The following is a 21,276-nucleotide window of genomic DNA, read 5'->3' as shown; positions in this document are numbered from 1 at the left end:
CGACCCCCTTTTTGATTCATTTAGAGCAATATTTGCATGTTAAGTCTACTGCTTATAGTCAGATGCAGAGTAAACAGAATTAATGCTGAGTTAAGTAACTCGGAGTTAATTGTTGGACTCGGAGCTTGTTGAACCTGCTTTCAAGAATAGTGCACAGGGAAAGCAGACGAATCTACAAATGATGCTCCAGAAAAGTCCAAACAAAAGTCTGTGAAGAATAAAACCGTTAACAACAACAACAGGAAGAGACGTGAGGATACTTAGTGAAGGAACAAACAAATTGACAGCTGAGGGAGGGACAAACTGAGGCAAACACAGAAACAGTGAAGCTTGAAAGATAAGTGGGAAGATACTCATACAAATCATGGCTCTTCTACGAATCACACATTTTTAACAAGTTGTTGTAAATTAATTTGATGTTATTTATTTTTCTGTTACTCAGTTTTTATAATTATATCTTTCTTTTATAACTTGGCTTTAGTCTGTCCAGCATCACAACTCAGGTGAGTTCTGAAGAACTCCTGGATCTTCTTCCACAGGTGGACCTCAGCTGCTGCGTGTGCCTTGGGTTCACCTCCCCACGAGGATAAATACCTAAGAACTCCTTGTGCAGAAGAAGGGCAGAAGGGTTCATAAGGTGGCTCCAGCAAGTGTCCAGCTCCAGGGTAAGACACACTCTCAAAGTTCTCCTTTCCATGACGCTTCAGTCTCTCCACCATCTGGTCCATGTATGCCTTGCTGTCCCAGCAGAGGTCATCCTCTCCAGCCACAAAGAGGAAATGAGCCTTTGCTCGTTCAATGGGGATGAGGCTGCCCTTGTTCTGCTCTGCTAGCGGGTCTTCACAAACATACTTTCCAATACTGGCACCTGACTCAGTGGGAACCAACTTACTGCAGTCATACCCTAATGGTGAGAGAATCTTCTGTTTCTTGTAATAGAGAGGAAGCCCCACACTGGCACTGCAGCCATTGATGCATACTGCAGCCTCGACACCTGGCACAAAGGTAGCAAGTGAGAGTGCAAGGTCTGCTGCCATTGATCTTGCTACTATGCCAACTCCTTTACTGCCCACCTGTGAAATAACACAAACCAAAGCTGATAAAAATTCATAGAAACACTTCGAGCTTAGGACTGACTTTATTTGTTAAACCTTTCATGCACTTTGAGAGTGTGACCATTCATCATCCCTGCAAATGAAATGGATAAGGCATTATTGCTAGTGAAGACAAACCTTTGATGGCAAAATTATGACAATCTCAATCAGGATTTTTTTCTTGAGTGTTTCTATTCATCTTTAGGCATAAAAAAATGAATACAAATATTTGAGAATAAAATATCCTGATTGAGGTTGTCATAATTCATGCATGACAGGGTTAAATAACAATAATTACAATGAAACACGTCATATATCTATAGTAACATTAAACGACCAGTGGGTGGCAGGGTATGGAGTGATACATCAGTGTCCAATGTAGTGGTTTATGTGCAAGTATACCAACAACACTGACACAAATACAAGAAAACTGCCTTTGAATAGCTGTTCACTGTAGTGACCACTATGGATGAAAGGGTTTATTTAAAAATAAAAGAGTCAAACATTCATAATAATATATTTTGTATGTGATATTCTTTAAATTATCATATTTAATTAAATAAAACAATAAAGTTCATAGTTCTTTTTGCTATGTACATGGACTTTATTCTTTTAGAAACCAATTAAGCTGATCTACTGTAGTAAACCTGATTTTTGTAGAAAAAAATGAAATTGTTCATATTTTAAGTTCACCTAACAAGATTATAGAAAATAATTACTGAGATTTTGAGAAACAGGTAGGTTGATTTTATTGTTAGCTTTGCCAGACCAATTCCCCATATTTGGGTTCTGTGCTGGGCTGGCTGCAGCTTTATGTTTGGAGAAACTAATTCACTTATCCAAATCTCTAAACAAAAGAAAATGAGAAACGTTCTCAGAATGTGACCGTTTTATTTTATTTTTTCCTTATTAAGAGCATTGGGGACCCTATTAGCTGGAGGAATCCAGCAGCTGAATTTCAGGGTCCAGAAAAATGAAACAAATACATGTTTCTGGAAAAGGCAAAACTTCTTCAGTCCTTACGAGTGCTCATTAAAATAACTCACCTTAGGTTGCTGTTTTAAGAAATACATTGCTTCCTTAAAGTGGTCCAGTTGACTCTTTTGCATATTTTCAAATTTGGTTTTGATCACACATATAGAGAGGACGACAAAGCCTTTGTTAGCCAGTAGACTGGCTCTTGTCTCAGATCTCAATGTAGATATATCCAAGACAGCGGGAAACAGACCTTCTCCTAGAACATAGTAAAAACAAAATTTTCTTCTGTCAATGAAAAAAAAAACAAAAAAAAACTTTTTCATTTTTAATTTCTAGTTTTCCTTAAGCTCTAATCTTTGTCACTTTATTGTGTGACTAAATAAAAGAACAATAGAAAGACAGCGGTTACAGCCATAACTGAATAAAAGCTTAACACCCTTTGAACTTTAAACTAGTTAACAGATGGACTGAAATGAAAACTGATGACGTGACAACGAACAAAGGAAACTGAGGACCTAAATACACAGGATAACAAGCGGGAACACCTGGGAAACAACACTGGGCATAATCTAAATGATTGGACAGTGGAAGCAAAACTGAACACCAAGCACATGAGACAATGACTATCTAAATGCAACTGAAAACACATTGAGATGCGACTACAGCTGTGTCTCAATTCAGGGGCTGCATCCTTTGGAGGACCCGGCCTTCATGGTCTAGGTGGGCCGGGTCCTCTGAAGACTGAGAAGACTGAGAAGGCTGGAAGTGCGAGGCTGTGAAGTGGGATGGTCTAGCCTTCAGATTTGTGCCACTGCTGTCAAATATGTGATGTCTTGATAAACCGAGCAGATATTTGAAGTTCTCGCTTGAAAATATGTTAAAAGTTTATTTTGTGACCCAGACACTGACAGTGGACTCATCTCTGTGCTTGTCCTTCTTGACCTTAGTGCAGCATTCGATACTGTTGACCATAATATCCTATTAGAGCGATTAGAACATGCTGTAGGTATTACAGGTATTGCACTGCAGTGGTTTGTATCATATCTATCTAATAGACTCCAATTTGTGCATGTAAATGGAGAGTCCTCTTCACACACTGAGGTTAATTATGGAGTTCCACAGGGTTCAGTGCTAGGACCAATTCTGTTTACATTATACATGCTTCCCCTAGGCAGCATCATTAGAAGACATAGCATACATTTTCACTGCTATGCAGATGACACCCAGCTCTATCTGTCCATGAAGCCAGATAACACACACCAATTAGTTAAACTGCAGGAATGTCTTAAAGACATAAAGACTTGGATGGCCACTAACTTTCTGCTTCTTAACTCGGATAAAACTGAGGTCATTGTACTCTGCGCTGAAAAGCTTATAAATATGGTATCTAACCAGATTCTTACTCTGGATGGCATTACCTTGGCCTCCAGTAACACTGTGAGGAACCTTGGAGTCATTTTTGACCAGGATATGTCCTTCAACGCACATATTAAACAAATATGTAAGACTGCGTTCTTCCATTTGCGCAACATCTCTAAAATTAGAAATATCCTGTCTCAGAGTGACGCTGAAAAACTAGTTCATGCATTTATTACTTCCAGGCTGGACTACTGCAATTCATTATTATCAGGATGTCCAAAAAACTCACTGAAAAGCCTTCAGTTAATCCAAAATGCTGCAGCAAGAGTACTGACAGGGACTAGAAAGAGAGAGCATATTTCTCCTGTTTTGGCTTCCCTTCATTGGCTTCCTGTTAAATCCAGAATTGAATTCAAAATCCTGCTCCTCACATACAAGGTCTTAAATAATCAGGCCCCATCTTATCTTAATGACCTTGTAGTACCATATCACCCTATTAGAGCACTTCGCTCCCGCTCTGCAGGCCTACTTGTTGTTCCTAGAGTATTTAAAAGTAGAATGGGAGGGAGAGCCTTCAATTTTCAGGCCCCTCTTCTGTGGAACCAGCTTCCAGTTTGGATTCGGGAGACAGACACTATCTCTACTTTTAAGATTAGGCTTAAAACTTTCCTTTTTGCTAAAGCATATAGTTAGGGCTGGACCAGGTGACCCTGAATCCTCCCTTAGTTATGCTGCAATAGATGTAGGCTGCCGGGGGATTCCCATGATGCATTGAGTTTTTCCTTTCCAGTCACCTTTCTCACTCACTATGTGTTAACAGACCTCTCTGTATTGAATCGTATCTGTTATTAATCTCTGTCTCTCTTCCACAGCATGTCTTTTATCCTGTCTTCCTTCTCTCACCCCAACCGGTCGCAGCAGATGGCCGCCCCTCCCTGAGCCTGGTTCTGCCGGAGGTTTCTTCCTGTTAAAAGGGAGTTTTTCCTTCCCACTGTCGCCAAAGTGCTTGCTCATAGGGGGTCATATGATTGTTGGGCTTTTCTCTGTATCTATGAAGCGCCTTGAGGCGACATTTGTTGTGATTTGGCGCTATATAAATAAAATTGAATTGAATTGAAAGAGTAATATTTCAAACTCTTTAGCAGTGCTCCTCTGCCATTGCGCCATTTGAAAATTTTTATATTATTATAAAAATGTTATAAATACTAATTTAATTAATACAGTATTGCAAAGAGTAATAGTAGTAATATTACAGCTACACAGGTGCCACCATTGTTGGAAATGGGAACTTGCTGTTATGCGCTATGAATTCTGGGATAGATTAGGCCACGAAGGATACACCCAACCCATCCTTCAAATTCAGGGGAAATGAAGGATGCATTTGTCAGCCGTATTTGAAAAAAGCCTTTGAATTGGGACAGCCTTCATTGTGTCGCTGTGATGTAATCGGCCTGCAAATGCAGCCTCCAAAGGATGCATCCCCTGAACTGAGACATAGCCTACGTCACACAACTTGATGACGGCAGACATGACAGAGCTAAAAGAGAGTGAGCTCAAGTGATGGACAGAGGAAGATATATCACAGAGATGAGGAAACAAACAGAGACAAAGACCAATACACATAAACTTGACAAAGACAGAAGGGATAAAGAGAGACTACTGAAACAATAGGTAAATAAGGGACAAGACAAGGAGAAAAAAGGAACCTAACAATAACAAACAAGAAATTATGAACCAGGATTAAAGATAAATGTCAAGTGTTAAGTTAGTTTTACATTCATTGGTTTTTAATCACAGAGCTGAGTAATTTCAAACAAAGATGAAATAAACTGTGGTTCTTAAATACACAAAATGTGTCTACCTTGCATTTTACACTTTTTATAAACAATTACATTTTTGAAGTATATATTTTAGAGTTTGCAAATATTTTAATAGAGACTTTAACCAAGGATTTTATTTACAAAGAATTATTTTCCTTAAATTAAACCAAACATATTTACACTAGTTTTAAGATTTAACCTCTTAAGCCCCAATGCCCCCTGATACGGGGGCAAAAGGCAGGAGATCAGTTAGGCTTGGGGCTTAAGAGGTTAACCAAGGATTTGGGGTAACTATTTTTAGTATTAATTAACACAAATATGTGGGAAACACTATCTACATAAACAATTTATTCAAACTTAAACATTCATTTTAATATCAATATAATTATTTTAAACTTAAATGCAGTAACTATTTCCCAAAGCATAAATACATTTCCACAATTGAGCTTCCATAGTTCCCAAACATATAAGCAGCAAATATGAGTCCAAGAGCTTACCGATAGCCCATCTAGCTCAAATCTTCCTCACAGTGGAAAGTGGATTGTGCTTTGTTTGCTGTCCTCTCAGTATGTCGCACCCGGGTCAAATGACTGCTGCATGCATTTTAAGGTCTAGTAGGCACGCCAGCCCTTGATTGCTCTAATTCAGCTCACCTGGCGGAGCGGCGCGCACCAGGCCGCGCTTTGTTGTACATTCCACACAATGTCTAATCAGCGGCCACGCGCAAGCAGCAGCACAGAGCAGGTAGTGGGCAGGAGGAGGAAAAGAAGAATAACAGACACACCTACTAGGTCAGCGCGACAATAAACTCAGGGTAAAAAGAACTAAACTCAGGACTACACTGTAAAAAGCTAAAATCATTTCTTACAGCAAAGGAAACAATCATAAATCCACAAGAAACCCAAAACATTGGGTCAAAGACCCAGGACCATTACAATTGTATTTGTTCAGAAACACTCATCGGGCTGTCATTTAATTAAAATAAAGAGAGAAAGCTTGGAACAACTGCAGTACCTGGAGGAGTGAACAGGACTCCACTAATGTTCCCCTCTTTGACAGGAACCCGACTGACCCCATCTCCAATCAGAACCCTCTCATTTCATGTCTGGCCTCATGGACCACATGAGACCCATAGGTTCTACTCCAACGTAGGTCCCACCAAGTGAGGGATCTCTGTTCAGGTCGATCTCCCCACTGTCATCAGCCCTGTAGGTGGCCGAGGAGCTGAACACCACTCCCTTCTCGTCAGTTAATCTGGCTCTCATGGTGACCGCCTGTCTGGACCTCAACCCTTCCACCTTCACCTTAATGGGTTCATCATACAGGCACCTGGCTCTTGGTAGCAGCCTCAGTCTGACTTGGGAAGACATCTTTTCTGAAAGAAAAAAATGTATATTATTTTGAAACGCCTCTCTGTCAGACTACCTGTTGTAAGGAGACAGTAGATGGAAGATCAAGTTAGAAATCTAACTTCAGTAAGTCAGTTTTGAGAGGCATAAATCCAGTGTGCATTCAAAAGTGTCATACACCTTGCCTGATGCAATGATTTAATTAAGAAAAGGATGCACTAACACATTAACCCACTTGCAAGGACTCCAGAAATAGGCAAATGTGACCTCTAAAACAACCCATTGAAGAAGGTTGATGAGCAAGACAAAGATTAACAAAGTCAGTGAGGGGGAACACAAAACAAAAGTGTCACACAGGTTAAACAGTACTTAACACAAAAACGTGACAGCAACTGAAAAATCAGCTGATAGTAGCGCAAGTAAAACTGGAACCAATAAGCAGGACTGATGGGCAGACAGACTAATGATCACAAGGAACTGAACTACTGGGCACCGGTTTGCTACAAGAACCGGTTCTCAGTTCCCATCTCTAGTATGGAAGATCAGTGTGCTAATTTAACAGCTATGATCGCCAATACAACACTTTATCATTAACTAATGCTGAAGAACTGGATTCAGTCATGACTGAAACATTACTTCAATTGGTCTCCATTACTTCAATGAAACATTACTTCAACTTCAATGGGTTTACATTGTTGTGTTTGAGAGACACCAACGAAAAAGAGAAAAAGATTGGACTTTATGAATGTAAGATAAAAACTCCCTTTACACAATACTTTTTGTAAGAAGATTCAGAGACAGATTGATCCATATTACATATTGTTTTATGTTTTCAGACAAACAGAGAGACAGATAAAGACTGAAGGGTGCCATTGCTACCATGCAGTGTTTAAAATAATTCACTGTCCCAGTTTGTGCTCAGTGTGCATGAAATGCTTTACACCAAACTCCACTCAAAAATTTTGCCAATTTAAATACGTATCATTAGCAAGCAAGCAACCACACTATAAGTGCCCACTGTTAATTCAACAAGCTGTTAATATTAGATCCATTCCAGACAGTGGCAGTAATATTTTACACTGGGCAGCAAATCAGCACAGCAGGATCTTTCAGAGTGAGACAGAAACTCTGTGTCCTATTTTTTGTTAATTTTTAATAGCTCTTGCACAGCCACTGTTAATGTGATACCTTTGCACCAGATACCCTCCCATGCACCCATCAGTAAAGACTTCTTTTATAAAGTATAAAGTACTCAGATACACCTTTCTGTACTCCTTACAGGACAATAAACCGCTGATAAAAATAATTTCTGTAGTTAACACGAGAACACTCAACCGTTGGAGGTTATGTGAGGCCTGGGAGGTGGGACTGCTGGAAAATTAAAACATTACGGCTTGAGTTCCACAAAGCTCAAGGTAAATAAAATACCAATTTTCTACCATATTCTTAGAAAATACTGATAATTTCTTTAATATCTATTAAAAATTCTGATTGTAGCAGCCAAAAAGGAAATCACAAGGTGTTGGCTCTTTCCCGGGCCGCCCAGGATATCAGAGTGGAAAAATATTGTGAATGAGATTTATGTGATGGAATCTACATTTTACAGTTTCAGTACGACTTAAGTGTGCTTTTGTCAAATTATAGAGCAGATTTGTTAAGCTCCTTGTGACCCTGGAAAGGATAAGTGAAAGCGAATGAATGGATGGATTTATTATGCTTCTGCCGCCAGACTTTTCTGAAGTCTCTTCGGTTTAGAAATTTAGATTAAAATACTCTTAGAACTGCATATCTCTAAAAGTAAAATACAAAAAGAAACCCCCAAAACACTTTTGATGAGTTTAGAAAAACAACAGAACTACAGCTGGATATTTAAATTATTTTAAATTATAATAATAAAATACCAGGAAAATCACAACTAAATTAAAGGCTTGAGCAATGTGTGATGTGGTTAACTGTTGTTGTGGAAGTTTTCCATTTAAATAAAGCCTGCAGATGAGCGGTGAGCGGTAGCTAACATTCTCTAATCAAAAAACACACAAAGAACAGACAACCAGGCTTGGTGGAGAGTCTACATGATTGCGGAGCAGACGGTCAGCAGAGTCTCGCCTGAGTCTAACATGGCTCTCAGTTAAATACCTTCTCCAGGAACAAAAGGCAGTACACAGCTGTTTCACACCTTAAGGTTCACACTCCCTTGCTCCCTCCCAGAGTCCTCAAAGAGACAAAAGTTTCTTCCTGTGGAGCTGTCTGCTTCCCCCAACTTCCTTACTAGACCCCCACGATTTGTCTTATAGGGCTTTGGAGTTGACGTCACGCCGCAATGCATTGTGGGAGCGCGGCGCCATGTTCAGGGTCTACGAATCAAAACAAACACACTGTGTTGGAACGACAATTACAAGATGCTTAAAAGCAGCTCCAAAGAAACGGACGGTATAGAGACCGATTGCGTCCAGAGGCGAAGCGGCGGTACTTGCAGAAAATAGCGTGCATTGGAAATGTGGACCCTTATGAAATACGGCCGTGGAGTAGAAACCCTGAAGACCAACCGCTACTGACGTAGCCTGACATATTTTCGCACCTTATCTGTGGAGTCAGCGCGTACAAATCGTCATTCAAACAAAGGTAAGTCAGCTCGAGTACTGCGTGTGAAATGCGTTTGATTTCCCTGCAAACATTCACATTAGTGCAGCATAAATTCATTCATGAGGGGAAACTACAGTGAGAACATGTGGAGGCTGTTAGAGGGATAACATAGTGAGTTCAGTGCACTGATGTGACATTGTCCTGAAGGATTTAGTTATTCTCTATGGTTAAAGAAATTGCAATGATTTATTCATATTTATTATAAATAATTCTAATTATACATCTTGCTTCCATATTTGTATCCTGTGTCACTAAAAATACATTTTATTTTAACTTTATACATTGATTAATGACCTGCAGAATCTCCTTATCATATTAAGTGATTCATAATTGTCACTTTATGCTTTCTCCATCTCTAAAGTGATGACATCCTTGCATTACATACTTTAGGTTCATTTTCTGCAGGCAGGTTTCTGACAGAGAACAGGCAGATTTACACTATAACATGCAGCGTTCTATAGATGGACACATAAAGAAATGAAAAATTACATGTATGTGCTAACTTTCTAAAAACTTTGTTACATTTATGATAAAGTAGTCTGCCTTGGCTCATAGTTCTTGTCTTTAAATGAACTTTGTGTGTTTCAGGTCCTGCACTCTCAAAGACTGAATGAACCAGCATTGCAGCCATGGGTCACTGTGAGCATCACAGGGAAGGTTGAAGCCGCCCACTGCACCTGTAAGGCCGGAGTCGTGGAGACCTGCACCCACCATGCTCTTCTGTTTAATGTAGAAGCAACAGTGCGGATCATGGCACAAGGACTATTACAGATGAACCTGCATCCTGGGTTTTGCTGGGTAATGTGACCAAGATACAGCCAGTGGTTGGCCATAAGATAGACTTCTCCTCTTCAGCTGCCCAAAAAAGGCCTTTGTTTAAAACATAAACAGACCATCTATATTGAAAGGCAAAAGGAGCCGTCCTCAAAAAAGAAAAATCACACCTGCTACTGTGGAGGAGTTGTCACTGCTATAATGCCATAATGTTTTATCTAGGGGTCTAGATTTATGCCTGTAGTGCACTGCCGTGTAAATAATTTGCATTTACTGAATATGTACTGACTGAGTCCCACTGTTCAAAAATTGAATAAAGAAACAAACTAATGTTTGCCTTTTTTTTAATTATTAAAACCACTTTATAGAACATCACATCCATTACAGTGTAGAATCCATATCATTTATAGTTTACAAGTGACAAAATGTTTACATAAAATCATGACAGTGTTTACATGATATCACCCACTACTAATATTACTTTAATTACTGTATCTTTTGAAAAAAATACCGCTATTTATACAGCAAAAGACTTAGGAATGTTTAACAGGAGGAGGTTTCATTTTTCCCTGGTTTTATTATCACACTGTTCACCAAAACGGCAGCAAACCTTCACCATCTTATCCAGAAGGGTCACCTCTTCACCCTCACATGGAAGAAGTAATCTGATTGGCATGGTGGTTTGTTTGAAGCAGGTCCCTTGTGTAGCGCTGGAACCCAGTCATGATGTGTTTCATCCATTTCATAGACTGGTTTGCTGCAATGATGCCAAATAATTAGCATCTCTATAAATAGAAGGTAGTTCTGCAAAATCACTCAGTAGGATGTTTGTTCTAATTTGCTATGAGCTCAGAGTGCATCGAAAATAAAACTAATAGGCTATAAAGAGTGATATGAACATATTTAGAACTTACCGGAATGAAAATGTCTGGAGCACCAACAGATATTTGGAGATGGAAGAGAACTGGAGCTCGTCTCACAGCTGCTATTCAGGCTAGACGCCTTCGTTTGCTAACATCGATACACGAGCTGCCTCATGTTGCTTCCAGGTTGGGAAAGAATGTAAAGATAAACCATTTTCAAGCTTATTCTCTTGCCGGTCGTGCGATCGAACATTGCAGCGGACCACACAGCAAGAACAAACCGTGGCTGTTGTGTGTGCCTTCGCTCCTTCGTCGCTTGCGCTTAGACCCCGAACATGGCGGATCAGGCCAAAATCGTTTCCACGCCCACCCCCGTGACATCACGCTCCAAAGCCCTATAGTATGAGCGTGAAACATGTTAAAATCCAGTGGCACCAAGGCATTATACAATAAAATAATGTGATTAATACATAAGTAAAAGAAATTCCTATACACCAGTGGTTCCCAAACTTTTTTTGCTGGGCCCCCCTTGTTTTACAAGAAAAATGTTCGCGCCCCCCCTCGCGCGTGCGCTCGAACACATCCTCCAACCACACACACCCATATTTTGTTCCATTGCGGTTTATTTCACACCTCAAACATTTATTAAACAATTAAGCAAATACAAGTAATCTGCAATAAATGACAGGTAGTAAGAAAATAAACTACTAAGTCTTTTACGCTACGTCCACACCTACACGGGTATTTTTGAAAACGCAGCTGTTTCGTCCACACGTAAATGGCGTTTCGAATCACCGAGAACGGAGATTTTTTAAAACTCCTTTTTTTGCGTTTACGTGTGGACAAGGAATACAGAGTTCGTCACGCAACCTCAAAGGTATGTGCCTTTTTTAACGTCACGCTGTGTGCACGTTATTGTTTCCATGAGATGAATTGCAGAATGGCAGATAAAGACGAAATACTGTTAATCTGACTATCTGCAGGTTTTACACGCTTATATATACACGCAGTTACTGTCCCTCCATTTAGAAAGGCTGAGGCGTCACAGTGTAATTATTTTACATGTAGTTGTTTTTTTTCCTGTGTAATAATATTCAACATTGCTATCAATACATTTTTCAAAAAATCCCTCTGCAAAATGGGTTCAAAAACATAAACAACTGTTGGATGCTGTTTGTCCGTGATTTGAACTGAGGGAACAAATTGTGGCAGGATCAGCCTGATGTTATTTGTATCCCACTGTAACTTTACTGTATAAAGAGCAAACATCTCCAAAATGTCAGGAGTAGTTAGTCATTACAACAAGTGTTTGTGAACTGCAAATCACGAATGTGGGATACTGTTTGTCCGTGATTTAAACAGCCCAGCGGTGCTCCCAACGAAGGGAAAACCAATCCTGCAGGGAGACCTACCTCGGCACTTGTGCAGGTGAAACCAAAGGGAAGATATGCTTCACCATATTTTCTAGTCTTTGGCTTAGAATGAAGTTGGTTTGGAAACATATTCAGCTATGCTTCATCTCCTGCTTTGCGTTTGTGTGGGCGCCCGTGCTAGCAGTGTCCAAGCGTTGTTGGGGTTTTTTTCCCTTTTCATGCCGCGCCCCCCCTGCAATGGCTCTGCGCCCCCCCTAGGGGGCGGACCCCACACTTTGGGAACGTCTGCTATACACTGTCAACTGTCATTGGTGTGTGCGAGTGTATTATGCTCAAGGAGTTTTTAACTGCACAAATGAGCAGATTTGTGAAGTTTAGCTTCAAAATGTGTTTTTATATGTTCATTATGATTTTGAAATATGCACTTGTAAATAGCTTTCTGTATGTTTACATTTCTGTGTATTTGTGTGGAGCAGGGATTTGTGAGCACTCAAAATTCACACAGTGCACACATTTGTAAAATCTTTTTTTTTTTAGATCATTTTGAGATGTGTTATTTCCATAAAATATGCAACAGCCCAAAGAGAGTTTTACATGCATGTTTTTTTCTTAAAACCAAAACTCACCGAAGAAATTGAGTCACTAGTCCGTGCTGTTTCTTGATGTACCCGTGATCTTGTGGACTTATGACGGACTTGAGTCGCAATCGCAGGTTCAATACAAAATATGCTCAAAGCAAGTGAATACTTTCTTATTTCTGGTGGCGACTTGTGTGGACTTAGTACCTTACTTACTACCTTAAAATACGAGTAAACCATTAAACAGGAGTAGCTACATTGTCTCACCTTGTTTTGTTTTTTCTTCTCACATAATAATAAACTGCTTCCACCTAATGTTAAGAAATTAATTTGTAGGTTGGACCATATCAATAATATTATATATATATATATATATATATATATATATATATATATATATATATATATATATATATATATCAAGTTTATATACATCAAGTTTATATATATCAAGTTTATTCCCTGAAGTCTATTTGTGTGCTAATAGTTTTAACATGATTGTTTTTTGTTGTTTTTTTAATTACAAAATAAAGATCGATTTACAAAAGATAAGTACAGTAATGTGGGATCAAATAACAAAATCAGCGTTACGCAAAAATTTAAAAACATGTATCTACACTCATCATGTAATGTTTTTGGCACTGTGATGATGGAACAAATTCTCTTTTCAAGATGCCAATTCATGTTGTGTACTTCAGTCTCCATTTCTATATTTCCTTTCTTAACCATTCAGCATTTATCCCTCTCATGGCTGGATAGATGTACAGTGCGTGCCAGTAACACCAGGAGAGAAGATTCATCTGCACAACACTATTGCATAGCCAAAACAAATAAAAAGTAATTTCAATGAAACATTAAAAAAGGCCGACTGGAAATAAACCATAGCTGACTGTAGAGTCCAGGATAAGCAGACAGAAGATCAAGTGACAATCCCAAAAAATTATAAAGAAAAATGAAAAAAGAAACATGTGTACAGGGCTCAGGAGATACAGGAAGACATGTGCGAATCATAATTTCACCTAAAATTTCAAACTGTCATATAAACAACTATTATATTAATTATAAAATGTGATTTTCGTACAGTCAATTTGCTGTCATGATTTATGTTTCTGTAACTTAAGCTTTCTAATCATCCTGTTTGATCTATAAGCCATCTATAACTTGGCTTTAGTCTGTGCTGCATCACAACTCAGGTGAGTTTTGAAGAAATCCTGGATCTTCTTCCACAGGTGGATCTCAGCTGCTATGTGGGCCTTGGGCTCACCTCCCCACAGCACTCGCTCGCCTACACCTGTATTGAAGCTGGAGGGGCAGTGGGGTGCATAAGGTGGCCCCAAAATGTGTCCAGCTCCAGGGTAAAAAACAGTCTCAAAGTTCTCCTTCCCATGACGCTTCAGTCTCTCCACCATCTCGTCCATGTAGGCCTTGCTGTCCCAGTTGAGGTCGTCTCCTACAGCCGCAAAAAGAAAATGGCTCTTGGCTCGTTCAATGGGGATCAAGCTGCCCTTGTTCTTCTCTGTCAGGGGATCTTCAAGAGCATCCTTTACGATGATTGCACCTGACTCGGTGGGAATAAACTTGCTTTCGTCAAACAGTATTGATGACAGGATCTGCTGTTTCTTGTAGTAGAGAGGAGTGACCACATTGGCGTTACAGGCATTCATGCACACTATGGCCTCGACACCTGGCACAAAAGCAGCGAGTGACAGTCCGATATTTGCTCCCTTGCATCTTGACATTATGCCAACTCCTTTACTGCCCACCTGTGAAATAACACAGAAATTAAAAGGCGATACAAATCTATAAAACATTTGGAGCGCAGGGCTGACTTTACCTGTCATTATTTTCATTTTTGTGGACTACAGGTGTATATTACCATTACTAAATAAATAAACATTCATATATGTACAGTGAAGCTGTCATGATCCGGGTGAGTGGCTGGAAACTTCTACCAGGGTCTTGGGTCTCCTTGGTATCTGGCCCTGGGCAGGGCCGTCATATCTCCAACAGCTTCACTCACCTGGAGCTGAGTTGAGGCAATCAGGCTAAAGAGATTTAAGCCTTACACTGATATTCCCTCTCCAACAGTTTGTCAACCACTCCATGTTGGTAGCCGGCTCTAATGCTCCATGTTATTTGCCAAGTGCTTTTCTTACCTTGTTCTCTTGTGCCCTAGCTTTCCCCAGAACCTCCAAAACCCTTACTCCCAAATTAAGCTAATCTCTTGAACCTCGGATAACCCAGCTCTTCTCTGGAAATCTCTCCGTGCCTCACCTGCCTGCCCTCCTGCCATCACACTCCCTCGGAACCTACAGAACTCAGGTCAGCCATCTCACACCGTCTAACTCACGCCACCTCTCCCTCCAAGCATCTTTCACTTCACCTGCAAGTAAGCAAGAAATATAGCCATGCTCACCTGTTCTAGTACTCCCCTTTTACCACAGTTCTAACCCCACTCTCCTCTCTCCTCAGTGTGATCGCTCTACGAACCAAGCCACGCTACAGTTACCCCTTCAAGCCCAATTTCCCCCACTCTGCCCCATGACCACGTTACCACGCTATGTAGAGCCGCTGTTATATTCTGTGCTTTGTTGTGTTCAGTTATTGACCAATATTGTCCCACCAGGGTTAAAATTATCGGCTACCTAAGGCTAATTGTCAGCAGCTTTCAAAAAGCCTCGCACTTCCCCTGAGCAATCCCAGTCTATTCATCTTTTGGCAAATCTCTCAAGCTCCTCTAGATTTTATTGGCTTCTAGCATGGACCTTGGTTCACTTCACACTGCAAATTTTTGTTTGTTTGTTCTCGTGATTGTCCTTTTTGAGACTACAATTCTAGACTCAAGTGTTTTGGCAGTAGTACTGGGGTCTTTAGACACATCTATCACTAGTTTTCTTTCTAGAGTTTTTTTTTTTTTTAAATCTTTTGCTTCCTACCCTGCCAAGCTTGTTCTGTACTGTGTGACTCTCTTGGCTGAATTTCTTAACATTGCATATTGAAACTTGGAAATGCTGTGATAACTTTGTATATCTATTTCTTGCTTAGAGATCTTCAACATTTCTTATTCTATGAAAGTATAAAAGGATTTCTTCTGTTTTTGGAGTGATGCGTTCTCAAGTGACAGCTCAAACATTGCACAGCAGTGGCTTCTACTATCAATAAAATAATTGATAATATTGATCTTGAAAATTATTATTTGTTATAAATTATTATGTTATTGTGCGATAATAGAAACAATTAATGTTTTCTCAAGAAGATTTGTGTGATTACAAAAAATATGTCGTAAAGCTGAGGCTTTATGCTCTCTGAAATTTATTCAATTATCTGAATGAATGTAAATGAGAGTATTTCTGAAATTCCACTTAAGCTAATTAAGATCCCCATTAGCTACAGGAATACAGCAGATATTCCACCTGGGATCTACAAATTTACTCTCTGAGAATACACAGCTTATAGAGACATAAACTTTCCTTCAGTATGAAACATCTTTCTGCTGTCTGTGCGCACTAGAGCGACTCACCTTTGGTTGCTGTTTTAAGAAATTCATTGCTTCTTCAAAGTGGTCCAGATGCGTCTCTGTGGAATATTCACCCTTCTTATTGTACACCGCCATTGAGAGAACCACAAAGCCTTTGTCAGCCAGTAGACTGGGTCTTGCCTCGGATACTGAGGTGGGCAAATCCAACACACCAGGAAAAGGACCTTTTCCTGGAAGAAAGAAAAAAGGTTCTAATCAGCAGCAGGTCATATTTTAAATTTTATTCTTAATTTCTCTGGAAGCCAGTGAAGGGACGCAAGAATAGGTGTAATATGTGACAGCTATTTTTTGTTAGCAGTCTTTCAAACAAAGGTCTTGCTGCATTCTGTACTAACTGGACATGAGTTGTGGAGGACTGAGAAACACACCTGAAATGTAAACTACAGTAAGCAAGGTGGGAGAATATTAAAATTTGAACTAGAAGTTTCAGATGACTGAATGACAGTAAAAGTTTAATTTCAACAATGTTGATTTAAAAGCTGGTTAATGTTAAATGAACTAAAATGAAGATAGAAACCTAGGAACCACCTCCAGTACCTGGAGGAGTGAACAAGACTCCACGGATGTTCCCTTCATTGATGGGGACCCTGGTGACCCCATCTCTCATTAGAAGCCTCTCATTTATCATCTCTGCCAGTAATCTGCCCTCCTCCTCATGCACAGAAAACTTCACCACCTGGGGGTTTATGGCATTTGTCTTTTGAAACCTTTTGTGCATGGTATGTGGCCTCATGGAACACAGCAGACCCATGGGTTCTACTCCAACGTAGCTCCCACCTAGCGAGGGGTCTCTTTTCAGGTCGACCTCCCCACTGCCATCAGCCCTGTAGGTGGCTGAGGAGCTGAACACCACTCCCTTGTCATCAGTTAATTTGGCTCTCATGTTGACAACCTGCCTTGGCCTCAGCCCGGCCACCTTCACCTGAATGGGCTCATCAAACATACATTTGATGCTTGGCAGCAGCTTCAGTCTCACTTGAGAGGACATCTTTTCTGAAAAAGAGAAAAAGATTGGACTTTATGAACGTAAGATAAAAAGTCCCCTTACACAATACTTTCTATAAGAAATTTCAGAGACAGATTGAGCCATATTACATTGCATTATGTTTATTAATTACACCAACAACCCACTGTCCCAGTTTGGGTCTGTGTGCAGGAAATCCAAATCCAAACTCCACTCAAAAAATGTGCCAGTTTAAATATGTATCATTAGCAAGCAACCACATTACAAGTGCCCACTGTACTCTCTGTCAATAATGTTAATACTACATCCATTTCAGACAGTAGCAGTAATATTTTACACAGGGCAGCAAACCAGCACAGTAGGATCTTCCAGAGTGAGACAGAAACTCTCAGTGTCGTATTTTTGGTTAATTTTTAACAGCTCTTGCACAGCCACTGTTAGTGTGATACCTTTGCACCAGATACCCTCCCATGCACCCATCAGTAAAGACTTCTTTCTAGTTAAGTAAATAGTTTGCATGGATTTCCATTAAAGGTTTTTTTTTTAAATGTTCAGTACAATTATTCAGTCACTCATTGAACTTCAGGCAGTTTTGATTCCCGTTTTCATGATCACACAACCATTTCAAAATGTGAACATCAATTTCAAAGTGATATTTCTCTTCCATTGTTTACAATTAAACTTTTAAAAACATTAAATCTGAATAGATTGTTGATGAATCTGAAATGTTGATGAGGACGAAAGGTCCCAAATCCATTATATCAATGCACAGTCACAATTAATTAAAAGTTAATAAGACTTGCAAGGTGGTAACACAAGCTGACTGGAAATAACAGAGGCACAAAGAGTCCAGGATAATCAGGAAAAAGTGATCCAGTGTTTATTGTTGTGGAAGCAACATACAGTCCTGCCTGGCAGGATGATGTGTTCACAGAATTTGATATATATTCTGTCATACAATCAGTTAAACCAGGGGTAGGCAACTCCAGGCCTCGAGTGCCAGTGTCCTGCAGGGTTTAGATCTCAACCTGGGTCTCGCACCTGAATCAAATGATTAGTTCACTACCAGTCCTCTGGAGAATGTCAAGACATGTTTAGGAGATAATTTAGCAATTTGAATCAGCTAAAACCTGCAGGACACCGGCACTCGAGGCCTGGAGTTGCCTACCCCTGGGTTAAACTGTTATTGATTTCTCAATGTTGTTCACAAATTACATTCTCTATACCCTCAAAGCAGTCCTGCAGCTTTGAGGGTATTCACCCATATTCACAAGACCGCCTTGTGAATATGGGTCTTTTAACAAGAGGAATATATCTCCACGTTGGGTGAGTGTTGAGTATTTGCATATGAGAGCATGAGGGTGGGAATGGATGTTTGTATCTGTCTGTGCCTGTATGTCTGTGTCCATATGTCAGGTCGGGTATCAGACGCCACCTCTCTAGGGAGATCTCAGGTCTTCCAAGGTATGGAGGCCTATCTCCCCCCACCACTTCCCCTACCAGTGGCAGACGCCCTCAGACATCGGTGCATTGGTGGTTCTTTGTGCCGGGGATGGGCGCCCAGGTACACACCAGCTCCCTCCTTGGTGGCTGCTTATCGGGGCCTGGAGCCTGGGGCCCGCTCGGGGGTGGGGTGCCCTTGGCCTCTCGGCCTGGGGCTCGGTCACTCTGGCACAGCTGGCTGCCGGCGGAGCTCACGGGCACGTCACTGCAACCCCCCCTGGCTTCTGCTCCGCGGCTGCTGAGTGACCCCTCATCTGGGACTCTCGTCAGCTCTTTCTGGGATAGTGGCACGGCTGCCCCTCTGTTGGTCTTCCTTGGTCTCTTGTGTTCTGGGGGCCTCTGGATGTCTGGAGTTTTGATCTCCTCCATACCTGCTTCATGCTCTGGAGGACGGGGCTGTGGCCCCCCACACCCTCTAGCAGATTATTCTCTCTTGGCTCTCAGCGAAGGCGGTCGCACTTTTCTCCTCTCCTCCTTACCCTTATCTTCCCTGCTTAGCCTCTGTGTCCTTGTCTGTCTCATGTTCATTACTTTCCCTGGAACAGTCTCTCACTGTCGTTCTCTAAAACCTAAAAGAGAATTATGGATTTGATCAACTGGTCTCTGAATGCTATTGACTCCCTTTTCTCAACGAGAAGTCTGGGCTCGGGAGAGCCCGAGTGCCCTGGAGGGACTTTCCCTGCCGGTTACACGATGGACGGGTGGCAGAAATGGAGGCTCGTGTGCCTGGCGGGACTGTCGATCGAGGACGCTGAAGATATCTACCTATTCGGAACCATGATAACGGGGTTCTTGCTGATCGGAGCTGGCATGGCCCTGACTTATCGGAGAAATAAGAGAGCGGAACCGGCTGTCCAATCCCCCCCAAGGCTGCCCGCTGGAATCGAAGCGACGGGACGAGGCGCGACCTCTCACAACAAACGCAGCATGGTTAACACCTTGGAGACGCTTACAGCTGCTGTGAAGGCTCAAAACAACACCATTGAGCGTATGGTGGGATACATCAGAGAGGGCCCTGCTCAAAATGAGACCCTTGAGCGAAAGTTGGATCACATCACAGAACGGATCACTGCAGTTGTGAAGTCTCAGAATCAAAAGAATGACAACACCACGGATCAGAAGTTTGATACCATCATGGGGAGGCTCGCGGCTCTCCAACGGGAGATCGAGAGACCAGCATCAGAGTGTTAAAAGATCAGCTTGGAAAATTCTCGTGAGCTGCTCGTTTGGAAAGAAAATCAACAAATTCGGGATCAAATTGCAGACACCACCACGGTGCCAGCTGCATAGGCCCAAGGCTGAAGCCGGACAAACACTCCCTGATAACGACTGTGATATGACTATTCTCCCCATCCCATGCAAGGCCACCTGGATTGGCTGGAGGACTGTTTACTTAGCCTGATTGGGCGAAGGACACTGTCTCAGCTGAACTATGGACACGCACACACACACACTTACACTGATAAGCACCCACTCATCTCCCCCCCCCCCCCCCTTTCCAACGCCTTCGATGCTTGTTGTCCCCTGGGAACACGAGGCGGGTCTGGGCCCGCGCTGTAAAAGAGATGGCGCTGTGGAAGGATTGCTGCTGTGCTGCCTGGGATTACTCCTCACCCCCTACCCAACCCTGTGGCTTGTTATGTCTTAATAATGTTGTGACGTGGACATTCATGTGCTTTTTTGTGCAGAGGAGTTTTTTTTTGTTTCCTGTTCTCGTGCTGTCCTACCATGGAAGCACAGCATGAGTGGAGGTCTCTTTTTTTCCTCTTGTACCTTCCCGTTGTGTGGACATTTCGGTGTTTTCCTGTAAAAAAGCTACCAATCTCCGACTTGTAACCCCATGTTATGTTTGTGTCTTGTGTGTAAGGTCGGGGGGGGGGGGGGGGGGTCCCCATTTCGCAGCAGGGCAACCTGTATGTGACAAATAAAGGCTTTCATTCATTCATTCATTCATTCATTCATTATTACATGAAGGAACCTTTTAAAAACAAGCACGCTTATGCTCACAGGTGTACACACGGGTGCTCACACACATAAACGACACCCTTTTTGGATCCTACCTCAAAGCACACTGTGCGCTGTCAATCTTACGTGCTGCACAATAATGTTTAATATTTAGAATTTACAGTTATATTCCCATAGATCATCGTGATGTTGTTTATTCTATTGCTCTTGTTTTCTTCTGCTTGTTTTCCTTTTTCATTCCCAACAGGTGAAATTAAAAAAGTATCTACTGTTATCTATTGTTAGCTAGTTTATTGTGATGGTGTTGTTTTTATTATGTTGCTCTTTGTTGTTTGTTTTCTCTTCTGTTGTTTTTTTTTTCCTTTATCTCCATACAGGTGATCCAGGTGTTGTTGTTTTTTTTGTTGTTCTTGTTTTTTTCTTCTCCCTTTTCTCACCATCTCTTCTCCCCTCTATTGTTCTTTCTCTCCCTATC

At 41.2% G+C, this 21,276-nt stretch overlaps 2 protein-coding genes and 1 pseudogene across 3 annotated transcripts in view; 1 reads left to right on the top strand and 2 right to left on the bottom strand.

The window, feature by feature from the left end:
* The window catches only part of LOC146497289 (acyl-coenzyme A thioesterase 5-like), a 74,611-nt gene that overhangs the window by 40,414 nt on the left and 12,921 nt on the right, over nucleotides 1-21,276 (top strand). The window lies entirely within an intron of this gene.
* On the bottom strand, nucleotides 399-7,313 carry LOC146497291 (acyl-coenzyme A thioesterase 1-like; annotated as a pseudogene). The gene is made up of 3 exons (XR_014870919.1): nucleotides 6,266-7,313; nucleotides 2,141-2,328; nucleotides 399-1,073 (listed from the first exon to the last, which is right to left on the bottom strand). The product of XR_014870919.1 is annotated as an acyl-coenzyme A thioesterase 1-like (transcript).
* Nucleotides 13,984-21,276, bottom strand: part of LOC146497290 (acyl-coenzyme A thioesterase 2, mitochondrial-like) — an 8,454-nt gene continuing 1,161 nt past the window's right edge. Inside the window, exons 2-4 of the mRNA XM_085141779.1 lie at nucleotides 16,907-17,362; nucleotides 16,352-16,539; nucleotides 13,984-14,594 (exon numbers count right to left, since the gene is read on the bottom strand). Coding sequence (XP_084997905.1) covers nucleotides 13,986-14,594; nucleotides 16,352-16,539; nucleotides 16,907-17,357 — 1,248 coding nt within the window. The 5' untranslated portion in view covers nucleotides 17,358-17,362 and the 3' untranslated portion in view covers nucleotides 13,984-13,985. The remainder of the gene's footprint in view (nucleotides 14,595-16,351; nucleotides 16,540-16,906; nucleotides 17,363-21,276) is intronic.

Source organism: Neolamprologus multifasciatus, chromosome 18, assembly GCF_963576455.1.
Source record: "Neolamprologus multifasciatus chromosome 18, fNeoMul1.2, whole genome shotgun sequence".
NCBI classification, from domain to species: Eukaryota; Metazoa; Chordata; class Actinopteri; order Cichliformes; family Cichlidae; genus Neolamprologus; species Neolamprologus multifasciatus.
The sequence above is the reverse complement of the archived record's forward strand: the minus strand, read 5'-3'. Positions and strand labels throughout refer to the sequence as shown.